The 13,709-nt window shown below is 43.7% G+C and overlaps 1 protein-coding gene across 3 annotated transcripts in view; it reads left to right on the plus strand.

Annotated features, from left to right (window-relative positions):
* The first annotated feature begins 566 nt into the window (after nucleotides 1–566).
* MCC (MCC regulator of WNT signaling pathway) overlaps nucleotides 567–13,709 on the plus strand; it is a 224,354-nt gene continuing 211,211 nt past the window's right edge. For 2 of the 3 annotated variants that reach the window (XR_008233829.1, XM_052778950.1), the window contains exon 1: nucleotides 567–936. Coding sequence is in view for 1 of the 3 variants with exons in the window: in XM_052778950.1 (XP_052634910.1) it covers nucleotides 800–936 (137 nt within the window). In the remaining 2 variants the exon portion in view is untranslated. The remainder of the gene's footprint in view (nucleotides 937–13,709) is intronic. The other variant, XR_008233830.1, reaches the window with a different exon arrangement.

The raw sequence follows: 13,709 nt of genomic DNA on the forward strand, positions 1-13,709 counted from the left end.
CCAGGTAAAACTTGATCAGTGGAAAGGAACTGGATGCGTCCAGAGCGGCTGGTGCTCTGTGCCCCAGAACGCTCCCACCCGCTCGATGCCCCCGTCCGACGTGCAAACATAGGGCTACTGAAAGCGTCGGGTTCGTTGTAGTTTGCCGAGGCTTGGCTCCCACGGGCCAGCCGAAGTCAAACGAGATCGCAGCACTCCCGAAGCAGGGAGCTGGGCCCGCCCGGTGAGAGGAAAAGCAGCGACCCCCGGACCGCGCCAGGTGCGCCCAGCACCTGGTGGCCGGACTCTACCCGAAGGGGCACGCAGCCGTAATGACGAGGGCAGCCAGCCCCGATTTGGCTGGGCCGCTCGCTCACGCTGCCGCCGTGGCTTCCGGCGCCGGGAGAGAGGCCGGCCGAAAGACGGGCCAAGCTGGAGACAGGAGGACGGCGTGCGCGGGGGGGGGGGGGGGGGGGGGGGGGGGGGGGCGCGGGGAGCCTCCGCCGCCTTCTCCCCCCTCCACGCCCCGGCGCCCGGCGGCGGCAGCGCGGCTCGCGCAGGGTGCCGGCCGAGGCGGGAGGCGGAGCTGCAGGGGCCCGGCCCGGCCACTCCGGCCTCCGGCCGCGGCGCCCCGGCCCCCTGCCCGCCCCCGCGGGGCCGCGCCTGGGCTCGGCGGGAGGTGGATGCGGGGCCGGGGCTCCCCGCCCCCGCGCCGGCATTGTGCTGCCGCTCGCACTCGGCAGGCGCGGCGGCACCGGGAACCCCGGGCGCCTGAGGCAGCCTCGCCGCCTCCGCCTCCTCCTCCTCCGGAGCTGGGCGCATGATGGCGGCAGCCGCCGTAGCGGCGGTGAGCAGCGCCGGGAGTGGCAGCAGCGATACCTCCAGCACGGGCGAGGAGGAGAGGATGAGGCGCCTCTTCCAGACCTGCGACGGCGACGGGGATGGCTTCATCAGCAGGTAGCGACAGCGGGAGGAGGTTCTTTGCGCCGCTCGTACGGAGCCGCCCCGTCTTTTCCCCCCGCTCCCCGGCCGCCCGTGGAGCGGCGTCTCAACTTCTCGCCGAGTTTGAGTAGTTGGCGGAGCGCAGCCCCCGCCGCCGCCGCCAGGCCGGACCCTCCGCGCCGCCGGCGGGGCGGCCGCCCTCGCCCCGCGGCTTGTGCCGCTGGCAGCGCGGGGGGCGGACATTCCGCACCGCCCCTCTCCCTTGCCCGCTGCCGGCGGTGGCACGGCGCGGCCGGCCCCGGCCCCGGCCGGTACCGCGGCTCCCGGGGCGAGGGGTTTGAGAGCAGGGCTCTGGCCGCGCCTCAGCACGGAGAGCTTTTAGGGAACGGAGGGATACCGCCGGGAGAACTTCCGCCAGGTCACGCCTTCTAACCTGGGCGGTTTTTATCAGCTAACGCACTAGGCAGGTGGTTTTTGCAAGTAAACGAACAAAAGCTGGTCACAGGTAATCGAAGAGAAACTTCGGAGTGAGCTCCCACATTGTCATCTGGGTTTATTTTTTAATAAGCTTTTATCAACATCCTTGTTTTACAGTCTCATTGAAGTTCCTCTACTGGTCCCCAGTTAGTTTCGGGATTTGACCCAGGCTGATGGATTTTGAGCGGGAGGTGGTGAGCTTGTGCGTTTGCCGTAGGTTAGTTGGAAATAAGCCCTAATGAAATGTCCGTGCATCTGGAAATACTGGCAGCGTGTTTTGGTTAGGACTGGGTTTTGTTGGAAGGGTGTGTCTGGAGCTAGTCCTCTGCTCTCACACCGTAATTTAAAAAACAGTGAACTTCTAAAGGCGAGATTTGCCAGAGATGGTGGGAACTGGCGTTTTCAAAATGAAAACTCTGCTAGTTGCAGTTAGTACGTGCCTCTAGAGAGCCGAGTCAGAGTGAGGGAATTTCGAAGTCTGTCATCTAACCTGAAACCTAAGAATATGACCCTGCAAAAAGGCTAAGTAAACTTCAATCCCCGCTGTCGTCTCTTTGGAGCCAGCAAGTTGCTGAAAACCTGTAACAACTGGCAGTCACTTTAAAAATAAAATTTAAGGGTCATGATATTTCTTATCTAAACAGCTCCCCGAACTCTCTTTTTTTCCCCAGTCTAATGATTATTTTGACAGTTGTGGTTCTGAAATGTAAACTTTGAAAATGTATGCTTTCCCACCAGTGTGCTACGATCACTTCTCTTTCCATTTGTTTACTGTCTTCATGGAAATTATTCTGATGTCTGAACACCTAGGATGTTCACTTAATGCATACGCTGCCTCCTCAGACCACACTTGCTGATCTGTGCTGCGATGCTTTTCTGCAATGTAAACTCAATAGAGTAACAGCTGTTACTTGGCATAAGTTGTCATACCTTTCAAAATGAGTATCCCTTCTCTTCGGCTTGCAGGGCTGAAGCTTAGTCAGTCATTTGTTTGCGTAACATATGCAGGGGTTTATAAGATTTCTTTCTTTCCAACTCCAGAGCTGTTGTGGAAGAGAAGATCTTTATTCTTGCAGCAAAGGCAGGCATTTTGTATGCATGTTTATTTAGTTCATATTGCATGGGGAAAAGAGCTATTTGCATTCCTAATGAAGTAACAGGGTGTCTCAGCTGTGGAAATGCTTTGTTGTGCATCAAACTGTAAACCTCTGCAAATAATAGCAGGGAAGTAAAGGCACAGATGGAGAGGAGGAGCATGTCCTGAGATACTGATTAATTTTCAGGCTCTCACCTGAGATACTGATTAATTCTCAGGCTCTAAATAGGATGATATCAAAATGATAAATTAATAATTAAATGTGTGCTGTTGGTGGTTATAACCCAGAAGCTGAACGATGGGATATGAAATGCTAAGCCTGTGTCTCTGAGCATTGCATTTGACATGTGCATATTGAAATTTTGCAACACCTACCAAGACAAAAGTACTAAGAAAACACAAGAGTTTTAACTTGTTGGTTTGTACTGAAATGGCTTTTGCTTCTTTTGGGATTAATATTAGTTACTTAATTATTTTAACACCTTGAAAGTGCTTGACGTTCTTCTTATATGAGAGGTAACTTTACAAAAGAAAAAAACAACCAAAAACCAGCTGCAAAGTAGTCCATGTTTAAGGTTGGATTCTGAATGCTTGAGCTCAGCTGGATCAGCCTTGCTGGGAGCAAAAGGCAGCCTTAAACACTGTTTACAGCAGAACTTTGGTTTTGCAGCTGTAGCTGGATTGTGTTATTACTAACTGTCCTGGTTTCAGCTGGGATAGAGTTAACTGTCTTCCTAGTAGCTGGTACGGTGCTATGTTTTGAGTTCAGTATGAGAAGAATGTTGATAACACTGATGTCTTCAGTTGTTGCTCAGTAGCGTTTAGACTAATGTCAAGGATTTTTCAGCTTCTCATGCCCAGCCAGCAAGAAAGCTGGAGGGGCACAAGAAGTTGGCACAGGACACGGCCAGGGCAGCTGACCCAAACTGGCCAACGGTGTATTCCATACCATGTGACGTCCCATTTAGTATAGGAACTGGGAGGTGGCGGCGGGGAATCGCTGCTCTGGGGACTGGCTGGGTGTCGGTCGGCGGGTGGTGAGCAATTGCACTGCGCATCATTTGTACATTCCAATCCTTTCATTATTGCTGTTGTCATTTTATTAGTGTTATCATTATCATTATTAGTTTCTTCTTTTCTGTTCTATTAAACCGTTCTTCTCTCAACCCACGGGTTTTGCTTCTTTTCCCGATTTTCTCCCCCATCCCACTGGGTGGGGGGGGAGTGAGTGAGTGAGTGAGCGGCTGCGTGGTGCTTAGTTGCTGGCTGGGGTTAAACCACGACACTAACAAAAAGCTGTTAACTGAAAAAACACTAATTGCATTTATTTATTTTGCTTTTTATTCTGTTTGCTTTGAAAAGCTTCAGAATCTGATGTTACAGTTAAAAATATATTCAGCTTCAGAGGGTTGGTGCATTTGGGGATGACACCTGCAGCTTTTTTTTTTCTTTTTTTTTTTTAGGGTCAGCACATGTGGCCTTGGTTGATGTCAGTGAGGAAAGTGAGAGCATGCTGGTTTTCTACAGGTGGCAGGCTAGATTAATGTCTTCTTTAGAAATGTAATTGCCTTGTAGCTTTATTATGTGTGGATTGTACTGAAGTTCCATGTAGCACATAACACGTTTAGTCTTTACTACACAAGTCACTAAACGGGTTTCCAGATGATTCTATTCTGACACTGCAAGGTCTAAATAAGGTAACTTAGAATCTGCAGGAAATACTTTTGCTTAAAAAACAAAGCTATGAGCTATGGAGATAATAGGTGAAGAAAAAAATTAATTTCATTATTAGGTTACAAATGTGCTAGTTTTCTGATTTTAACTTTGAAGCATGGGTAAGTAATTTCTAGGGGTATGAGGTAGAAAGGTAAAGCTAGTGTTTAATTCAGAGGGAGAATTGTCATGATATAAAGAAAAATGGAACGAAGTTCTGTTTGTAGAGTTTGAAAACATTTTCTTCTGTGTATACAGATTGTTTTACAGTGGAGTCAACGCCTTGCAGAAAATCTCTGATGAAAGTAGAGTAAGATGTTTAAAACCCATAAACCTACTGATTTTGTATTGAGCTTGTACAGCCGGTTAAAAGGTCATGTGGAAAGACTACCTCCTTCGCTAGCCCTTCAGAGAAGCGGTTAAAAGGAACTTGCTGGATTTGATCTGAGTGGTGTTAGCGCTACATAGCTTTGGGAACTGGAAACCTTTGCAAGGACAAGCCCTTTTTAATGGGCTGCAGCAGAAGGGCGTTCCCATCTTTCTTGCTGAGTATATTTTGGCACCCCCCTCAGTGTTTCAGCATCTATTGGCCACATGCTCTTACAAAAGAAGAAAAAGGTCTTTTCAAGAAGACAAAGTATGTGTCTATTAATTGTGTTTTTTAAGGGAAGAGATTTTGTGCTCTCTGTTACTCTCCACCACAGCCATTGCCATTAAACTTTTTTTTAGGTGGTTGCTTTTGCTGATGTGCTTGAACTGCTGTGCTTGATATTTAAAGAGATACCTGTCGAAGCACAAAAGGACCAATTACATGAAAGGAACAAAATCGATGTGGCTTGTCTGTGACCAGCCAAGTTACTGCCTTGGTTGTTGTGCTGTTGGTACTTGGGGTATATGAGACTCAAAATACCTATGCTGTGTCATAGCAGATTAGTAATTCACACCGACATCCAGTTACAATTTTGGGTGTGTAATTAAATAAGCCGGGTTTTTGTAGCCGTGGAAGAAACTGAAAGTATTTATTGCTGTAATCCAGGTTGCAAACTAGCGTTCGTGTAAATATGTTTATTAACTTGGTTGAACTAGATCCATTTACAGGATTCTTGATTTTTAAAAAATTTTTTTTTCTTTTCTTGCCATTTTCTGTAAGTAGAATAAGTACTGCTGAGAAATGTAAGTGCCCAAACTGACCGCCTTGGAATCTTCTTAAATAAATGGATAGAGGGTGGCCTAATAACTGGAGAATTTTGGAATAAAAATAATACTTCAGTTGTTTAAAACATATGGTCCGTATGTAAAATATGAGATGTTTTACTCTTTATTGCCTGAACGCGGGCCGAACTTTTAAATAATTGTAGTATAGTAGCATAGAATTTGTCCTGATGAGTTTGATGTGATGTTCTTCAGGAGAGAACATATAAGAAACAGAACTATGAAATGACAGAAGTGTCCATGATTTTTTGTGTTTAAAAAGTAGAAGTTACTTTTTTTCTAAAACAATCTTTTGCTATTCCTTTTTTTTACTCTCCCCTTTAAACATAAGTAATGATTGCAAAGTGTTTGGGGTGAATATAGATATTTCCTAAGGCTGTAATCTGACTTTTCTCCTTGCAGCTGTTCAGAGGGAATACAGTATACTTTAGGATGTAGCTCCATATGAAACCACAAATCAGGTTCATACAAAGCATTGTCACAGATCTTGTCCAAGCATCGTATGTTTTAAAATTCATATATAAATTGGAGGTAGTGATCTGAATGTCATAGAGTAAATGATGAGCTCAGAACTGCACTGCACATTGTTATGAGGGGGGGGGGGAAAAACATGAAGAAGCTACTGGTGTTGGGTAAATTATGATGACCTTGTGAAAGTTCCTGTAAATAAAATAGGTAAATGAAACAAATGCATAGTATTTAACATAGATATTTGCTGAGAAATAAATGGATAGGTACAGAGTTCCGAATTCTATAATAGGGTAACTGTTAACACTTTTACTAGAATTAAAGACGACAGAGGTTTGGCCTTGTGTGGTTGCTAGCCTCTCTCTTCTGCTACTCTTCAGACTGCAGAGGCGGGCTGTGTTGATGTTGAGGTGAAACTTTCATTGTTCCCAAGGGAGCTGACTGCAATACGCCAAGCTCTTTAACCATGTAAAGAATATACCTACTGCATGGCCGTGAGGTTCTCAGACTCCTCCTTTCTGCTGTGTATTTCTGTGTTTAGCAATTAATAATTTCCTAGTGTTGGTTGGAGTTGTCAGGCAGAGTGCAAACAACTCTGTTGACGGAGAAAAAGGCCTTTTATCTCAAAGGCTGTACTTACCAAAGCAGTTTTGACAGTGGTAGCCGCCAGAAAACATATAGGAAAAAAACATGAGCATGCTCTTCCTGTCACTATGTTTTCTTTCTTTAACTTCTGGTTATGCTCTCCTGTGATTAAATTGTTTTCCTTTCATAACTAGTCTCAGGACAACTGGGGAAGGGTGAGAAGAGGCAGTTGTATGGGTGCAATAATGTGGATTTACAAGTTTAATGTTAAAATGATGCCTCTTCTGAAATAAACCCAATATATAGACTTAGCAAAAAGATCTGAACAAGGAACTTTTCTATCATTTGGTTCATATATACACTACTAACCTCCTGGAGACTGTTCTGACTCAGTAATTGCTGCTAAAATTAAACTAAACTCTGTAAATGTACAATCATACACAGGCAGGTTTGTCAAAGATTTTATCAGCCTCTTTTGCGGGCATAAAGTTTTACATACTGTACGTGCAGTTCTGCAGCCCCGTGGTGGTAAAACATGGGGTTTACCCATAAGATGATCATTTACGAGCCCATGCAAACACATCCAGTGAGGATCTCTGAAAACTTAATTTGGGCATGAGTTAGTATTCTGCATGTAGGTGCTTTCTAGTCCCTGCAGGCTATTCTGTGCTGGTTGGAAGCAGCATCAAGAGCAAAATGTGCACGTAGAAGCTGCTGTGAGTGCTTAGCTGTCAGCAGACTAGGGAATGATAAAGCCGTATATCCTACAAGCAAGAGGTTTAAAAAAGATCAACTCTGTAACAGAACAGGTGGAAATAAAAAACTGCCTTTGAAGACTTGTGAGAGAAGTAATACTGTTCTGCTAGTTTTGCAGGTACTGGGGTTTCAGATTTCAAAAGCAGTTTGGTCCTTGTACTGTACAGTCCTAAGTCTGGCTTCAATCCAGCCGTCTAACAAGGGAACATCATTTAAAAGCAGTCTGCAAAATGTCACCAAGGTGGGGACGAGGATTTGCTTAGTCCTTGTGTTCAGTCTGGCTCTTCATATTGCTGTTCTTACCATGGAGTTAGAAAAGTTGTTAGACCCCAGTACAAGATTTTATTTTCAGTTGAGATCTGGACTGTTTGCTCTGTGCTTTCTTTAAGCTCCTGAAAGCTTCACGCAACTCAGTTTTACGAATTCCAGCAAAAAAATGCCTGAACCTTGGTAAAACTGACTTTGTCCATGCACTAGTTTTGGAGTGTGTCTTGAAAACAGTTTTAGCTCCCAGGTTCTGTTCCTGGACTTAATTTTATTTTTCATCCATCTCCATTAGGAAGCTGTCATAGGCTCTGTGATCCATGTAACTGAAGGAGTGCTTGTATATGGATACAGCACAATACTTGCTGTATGCCAAATAAGATGGTGAGTGAAAGCACTGTGCTTTTTTTTACGTGATTGTAATCTGTTTTCTCTGTTTCTCTTGGGACTTGCCTTGGTCAATAGTTCCTCAGTTGTATAGAATTCTGTGGGATTTTAGTCTTTGTTGTCCATAGGTTTGCTCAGAGCATCATAACCAAAAAAGGAATAAGTTATGGGGGAAGACAGAGGGACGGATATAGATGAAAAGCTGGAGAGACACCCTGCATGCTTAGTTTAGGATGAAAAGTATCCCTTTGTTAAATATTGTGTCCAGAAAACATACCAAGAATCAACATTCATTAGAGGCTTATGTATTTCAGAGTCTGTATTTGTTACAGCTAATACACAGTCAGAGGAATATATTCAAACTTAAATCTTCATATTTTTTAATTAGCTGTTCAGTTCTTATGTAAACATCAGACACTTCAAGGGGTATGTATAATACAACATTGTAGCTGGAGCTATTAATGTTTTAAAGTTAGTTGGTGTGTTTTATACAGGTTATTGCATTTTTCTTTCCTCATTGGCATTAGTAATCTGGGAAAAGTGACTTAACTATATATCTCAGGCTTGTTGTTACGTGGTGTTACTGTATTCTTTTTCTTGGGAGCCTGATGCCCAGGTAGATTGTGATGTTGAAAAACTGAGCAAACATTGAGTCGCTTGAGAATACAATTTTCAAACTTTTTGATCCCTTGGAAAGTTACCATCCAGTTATCTTGTAAGTGCGGAAGTTGTTTCTTAGCTTTATTAATTTTTACTGAATTTTACTAATTTTTAATGAGGTTGTTGCTAATACCATGTTATTTGGGTTATTACTGTAAGAGAATTGAACCTCTCTTTAAAGTCAGTAATTTCCCTTTTGGGTCCCTAGAGGGGAAAAAAGAGGTAGTTGTTAAACTGGGATTTTTTGCCTTGTGTTTTCTTGGGTTTCTTGGTGGCAGTTCTGAAAGATTATAACTTCACTAATATACTCTGTTACTCTCCTCCCAAGGATGATGGGGAGCAGGAGGACCTCACAAGACGCTTTGGTACCTGGCCTTTCTAGCAAATCCATAGCCCTAGGTTTACAACATAGAAACCACTGGTGGCTGTTCTAGCAGTACTACAGTAAAAATTTGAATTTGTCTCATTCGCGTGTGATTACATCTTCTGCTCATGGCAGACGAGGCAGTAAGCATCCTCCTTAACCACTGTTCATTAGCTCATGTTTCTAAGAGGCAACTTTCTAGATGTTTTCGGAATTAATTTGCCAAAACCTATAGTTTGAAATGAATGGATGGGTTGCCTCCTTTGGGAGGCACTTGGATGAAAGAAGAGTTCTGCCAGTGGGTGGTTAACTCCTTGTATGTCTTTGTCTCCCATTGTTTGTCCAGTTTGAGGATGCCACGTGCAAGTATTTTGCTGGCCATTGTGGATGGATTCTAAAACAATTTAAAAAAAATTTTTTTTTTTTCCTTAGATTGCTGGGGTGCGGTAGTTAGTGTCTGAAATCAATTCAAGCAACAGGTCATGCATGTTTTGATGGGGAGCAAGGAGCCTCACAAGATGCTTGGGCACCTGGCCTTTCTTGCCGATATGCAGCCCTAAGCTAGGCGCCTGCGCTTCTTAGGAAATGAACTGGGTAAAGTAAGTGGAAGTTTCATGGTTTTTTTGAAGTCAAACTACGCTGCCAAATGAGTTGTTCCACTGTGCGCGGTCCTGAAGTTTCACTCTGCACTAGAATTTGTTCAGTGAAAGAACTGCCCTGCCTGATAACCAGCTCAGTAAGAAGTATTTCTTTCCAGCATGGTCAGTTCGTGGTTGTGACTCATGTTATGACTGTGTGACTTTTAGTGTTGGCACAAGACAGGGCTAAGAAACTCGAGTTTGGGATTTAGTTGTGATCCCTCTGGTTATGTCTGCTTGATTTTTATTTAAACACGATTCACTCCAAATGCTCTGAACTAAGAAACATCTCTAAAAGTTAATTCATGACCATAAAAATGGCATTGTTTCAAAAGGTATAAAACTACAGCAGAGGTTTTATTTAGACTCTTGGTATCTCAGCTGGTAAATGAAAGAGATTAACAAGGCTAGTGTTGTGCCTAGTTGTGTGCTGTCCAAAGGATGGGCTTCAAATGGCTTCTGGAGAAAAATAGTTACACTGTGGATACGTGGCTTTTCAAATCCACCTTATTTTTACCGTGAATGTCCACATGCATCTTTTAGAATACATAGTGCGTATGTGGAATTCATCCTGGCATAGTGGCTGTTTGCACGCATGACCTTTTATGTTAATTAACATAGCTGTAACGAGCTGTAATAATTAATTGTAATCCGCACATTTAGCATCTCCTTTCTTCTGGGAGTTTTTTCTGCGACAGTACTTTCTTATATTTAATAGAACAAAACAGTGTTTATGTAGTGTTAGCAGTTATTCAATGAAATCCCTTCTGTAATTTTTAAGGGTAAGTTAGGTAACAAAGACCAGACTACCTCTGAACGAAAACTGTGCTCCTGGTAGTTCCCTACCGTGTGGTGGAGTCTGTAGGCTGAATTGATACCGTGTTTTAGCAAAATCTGAAACTAGTAAGCAGCACAAAGGAAAGCATAGAATGGCAGAGATTCTATTGACAAGCTCTGCTTCTCCATTGATAAATGGACCTTTGTTTGCCTGCAGCAGTTCTGTCTCCAGAGATGACAGCCTTAGCCAAAAATGGACACACTGTTCTCACAGGTCGCGAGATACAGTGTGTGTTAACAGCTTGGCGTAGATGTTCAGAGTACGCCACTTAAGTTATGTCTCAGGAGTAGAATGTGCATTTGTTGTGCCGTCTGTAAAACACACATTTCTGTTCTGGGAGTTCCTGCGACAGACGGGCAGGCAGTCTTGTCCGTGTGTGGTATGAAACGGGGGTGAGACACGCACCCCGTGGCGGGAGGCATTGACCGTCGAGGGGACCTTCCCCCTGCTTTCCCAGACGGAGGAGTGGTGGTGTGGGCTGCGCGCCTGGAAAAGTGCTGTGAGAGGTAGCCAAGCCAGGACAGAGCTGTGAAGTAAAAGCTTAGCTGGTTGAATTACGGCTAAAGCATACAGGGTTTGGGGGCTGCTTGGCTGTCGACCCTTGTCTTTTTCCTGCTGCTGCTGGGTCAGGTTGCAAGCCGATTGTGAGCTGGCAGAACAGGCATCCGAACGTGCGAGGCAGAAAACGAAACTAGCGAGGTGTTCCAAGTGTAACAAAAAATTCTCCCGGCGTATGGAAACGGTAACGGGAAAACCAGGGAAAGGTTACCCAAGAGAGGGAGCCAGTGAGCTGTTGATGGCTGCTGCTGAGAAGCAGGCGGTGTTTTCTCTTTCTTTGTTTCTGACACTGAAAATGTCAAATACAGTGAGATGGTCCCTGCAAATAGGACTGGTAAGAAATATTTTGGAAGGAAGGGGGAAGAAAGAAGTTAGAGAGCACTTGGATTTGTTTCAGTTAGTTGTACTTGAAGATCTTGATGTAAGATTCTTAAAGACAGCCTCAGAACTATTCTGCAGGGTTTTTTTTCCTGAGATAGAAGTACCAGAAAGTGGGGAAAGGTAAAATATGCTTCTTTTCTTTAAAATTGTGGTGAGATGGAGATCAGTGTGCGGACAGCCTATAACTGACTGACTGAATATGGATTTGTTACGAAAAAGTTGTGTCAAACCCATTTGATCTTTCTCAAGTCTAGTAAGAGCAGTTAGTGGTGGAAGTGAAACAATAGCTGCCTTCTGTCTTGTCTTTTTGTTAAGGCTTTTGATGTTTTCTGATGCTTGTAGGCAAGCCAGAGAAACAGAGTGAGGGAGAGAGTTTGATTTAGGGTTTTTTCAAGCTGTACTTGGAGATCATTAGATACCAATAGTTTGTTTTACAAATAAAAGACTGCATCAAATTGAAATTGGAAGGATGGCCTGGGCCAGATCAGTACCATTAAGGATTAATGATCTGGATGACATGATAATGAGTAAACTTTCTTAAATTTGAGATGACACCAAGCTAAGGAAGATTGAAGACATGGTGGGGGTTAAGATTGGAGTCAAAATTGGTGTTGACAAATTGGAGATACGGCTTTAAAAAAATCAAGAGAGGTAAAGTAGGGATAAGTACACGATAGCACATTTGGTGGTAAAAATACGGGATGTGTGATTGAAGAAAATCCTCTGAGATTTATAGTAGGTCTCAAGTTAAACCTGAATCAACAGTGTCATGCTGTTATAAGACAGGACATCTGCTTTCAACTTTTCTACTCTTTTCAGTTATGCTTTAAGCTGGTGTCTAGTTTTGCATGCCGTCATTCATCAGGTTGGTGGATCAGTTGGAGAGAGACAAGAGCAGCTCACTGAAGATGATCAGAGATGCAGAAAGTGGAGTTCTTTGCTCAAAAGAAGGTGGGACATCTGATGATGGGTATTAAATATGTAATGGCTGTTTTTCTTATCCCCTGTGATTGCAGAAAACAGGCTGTTAACTTCCTTTCTGAAGTAATGTTCTGAATTGCAGCTGGGAAGTTTTAAATTAGGAAACTTGCAGGAGAGAACAGTGAAGCACTAGGACAGATCACCAACAGAGGTTGTGGCAGCCTTAAAAACAGCTTAGACACCCATCCACCAGCGATGACACCAGTAGATTTTTTTCCCTGTCCTTGGTTACAGTGTTGGATAATTTTCCTTTGCAGTCCTTTCCGTGGTCTCGTTATGTGCTGTATTTCTGTGGAGTGACATTTTAATAACATAAGGCTCGTTCAGCTGACCTGTACAATTCTGAGAATGGAGTTCTGCGCTACTCCTCTTTAGATTTAAAACACAACTAAAATCTCCTTGCTTTTCCTTCACCTTTTCATTCAGTTTCCCAGAACAGACACCTACCAGCTTCCTTCCCTCCAAGATACTATGTCTCCTTTTTCTTCTCCTGAAGCTTCTCTGACTCTTATTTTCCCTTGATCCTGTAACAGCAGCTGTGTACCCTGGTTCTTTTCACTATGCCATGTTGGGAGAATAGATCATGTTTGAGAACATAGGAGTAGTTTTTCTTTAGAACAGTTTGAAGCAATATTGTGCTCCTAGTGCAGAGGTTAATAATTTCTGTACTTTAAAAATGCTGGCACAACATGGTCAGTGGTACACTCGTCTGTTCTCTCTCCTTCCTTATATGGGCTAATTTCTCCCTGCGAACACGGCCACCTTGTTTACTTCTGCAGCACTTTTCTTGTCTTGTTTTTTTGAGTCAGATGTGTTTTCTCTACTGTTAGAACTTAATTGCCTGTCTTCCGCTGTTGAAGAGGTTATTTGCTGAGTTTTGCAATTCATCTCTTGTGCTTGTGGGATCATCAGGCAAATGTGCAAGACTCCATATAGTGCCATATAGACTCCAAATATGCAGAACCCAGTAGCTGTGGAATAAATATCTCCTTGTGGGATTATGCTTTCAATTTTACATTTACATTTTGCTTTCATTCCCTCATGTTTGGGCGAAAAAATAGAAAAATAAATATCCTATAACTAGGAGATGGCAACCAATGTTCTTATGTTTTCCCAAGTCTTCATGTAGCATGAAAAAACATCTGTGTGAATTCCCTTCCTGATCACAGTGAGATGTTAAAGCTGAAGCCTCAGTGTGAGTTTTCAAATCCCAATATCAACAGTGTTGCTGCTCAGCATTTTAACAAGTGTGTCCAGCTAATGTGCCTATTCCGCATCCCGTCCCGCCTCACATAATTCATGACTTGCCAAAAACATTAGCTTAGTTGCAAATGCCTCCTTTACAACTTTTGCCTTGTGCTGATGGTATATTTGATACACAGAAGAAGAGAGGTATTGGGAGAGTAACAA

Source organism: Harpia harpyja, chromosome Z (assembly GCF_026419915.1).
Source record: "Harpia harpyja isolate bHarHar1 chromosome Z, bHarHar1 primary haplotype, whole genome shotgun sequence".
NCBI lineage: Eukaryota > Metazoa > Chordata > Aves > Accipitriformes > Accipitridae > Harpia > Harpia harpyja.